Below are 988 nucleotides of genomic sequence, written 5' to 3' on the forward strand. Positions count from 1 at the left end.
ATAATCAAGTAATATGTTATTAATGTTACTAAATTTGTACAGGTACTTGTAAAACAATTCACCTGTTTCTGTACTACATGCAGCTTGAGTTTTAAGCTCCACCAGTGCAAGTGGTGGTGGAAGTGGTGGAGGGCTATGACAAAGAATTCTTTCACTGGAATCTGCCTCTTTTCTCTCTGAAGGTTTTCTTGCTTCTAATAATAACAAGTAAAACAATAGTAATAATTATTATTATATTGAATCTTACCGATACTAATATGCTTAGAAGGATCTCCAGTGTTGAAGCTTGTTGCTTCATTATTTGCAGCAGATTCATTATTTGTAGCACAACCAACAGCAACAATATTAACTGTGCATTTCTGTTTTGTGTTTTTATAATAAATTACCTTTTTAATGCATTATGTACCTTCACCTTCCTTTCCTTTTTCTATTTTAGGTTTCTTTATTCGGTGGTACCTACATGTAGATGTGAATTTACATGTAGGGTTAGTAATACTATATACCATCTCACTTTTCTAAGCTTTCCTTTTCATTGTGCCACGCTTTGTAGTCTGACTCATTCTTCATACTCTCAGCTGACTGTTTCTCCATATTCTTGGCTGACTCTTTCTCCAAATTCTCCGCTGACTCTTTCTCAATCTTCTCAATAATATCACCTGCTGCATTACTTACATCTTTCTTATCTCCTAGAAAATTATATGTGCAGCTATTGACTAAAAATTAAAGTACAGTGTTACCAAAGGTGACTATTGTGCCATCATGAAAGTCCTTTCCATCCCTTACTCTGCAGGAGGTACCAGCTTCCAGCTGCTCAACTTCTACACAGTTTGCTTTCACAATAGAATAAGTATTGTCTTGCTTAAAGTATTTCAAAAAGTAAGAAGCTACATTTAAAATAGTAACAAGACTCCTAAACATGTCTTTAACTTACGATTTGTCTTCTTCTGGGTGTCTTTTATCAGCTTTCTAAGACTCATTTCTACTCGTT

General features: G+C 34.5%; 1 protein-coding gene across 3 annotated transcripts; it reads right to left on the reverse strand.

The window, feature by feature from the left end:
* Positions 1–61: 61 nt before the first annotated feature.
* On the reverse strand, positions 62–982 carry LOC109593628 (uncharacterized). Of its 3 annotated transcripts, none has more exons than XM_020008627.1 (6): positions 932–982; positions 738–884; positions 512–686; positions 413–456; positions 248–359; positions 62–194 (listed from the first exon to the last, which is right to left on the reverse strand). In XM_020008627.1, exons 1-5 carry the CDS (start codon positions 975–977, stop codon positions 346–348), a joined length of 426 nt encoding a protein of 141 aa, XP_019864186.1. In that variant the 5' UTR covers positions 978–982; the 3' UTR covers positions 62–194; positions 248–345. The 3 variants fall into 3 exon arrangements, with proteins under 3 accessions (XP_019864186.1, XP_019864185.1, XP_019864187.1); XM_020008626.1 differs by having other exon boundaries at positions 407–456; XM_020008628.1 differs by lacking the exons at positions 62–194; positions 248–359 and having other exon boundaries at positions 430–456; positions 504–686.
* Positions 983–988: the final 6 nt, after the last annotated feature.

This window comes from Amphimedon queenslandica, unplaced genomic scaffold (genome assembly GCF_000090795.2).
Source record: "Amphimedon queenslandica unplaced genomic scaffold, v1.1 AMPQUscaffold_496_Cont27485, whole genome shotgun sequence".
In the NCBI taxonomy this organism is placed as follows: domain Eukaryota; kingdom Metazoa; phylum Porifera; class Demospongiae; order Haplosclerida; family Niphatidae; genus Amphimedon; species Amphimedon queenslandica.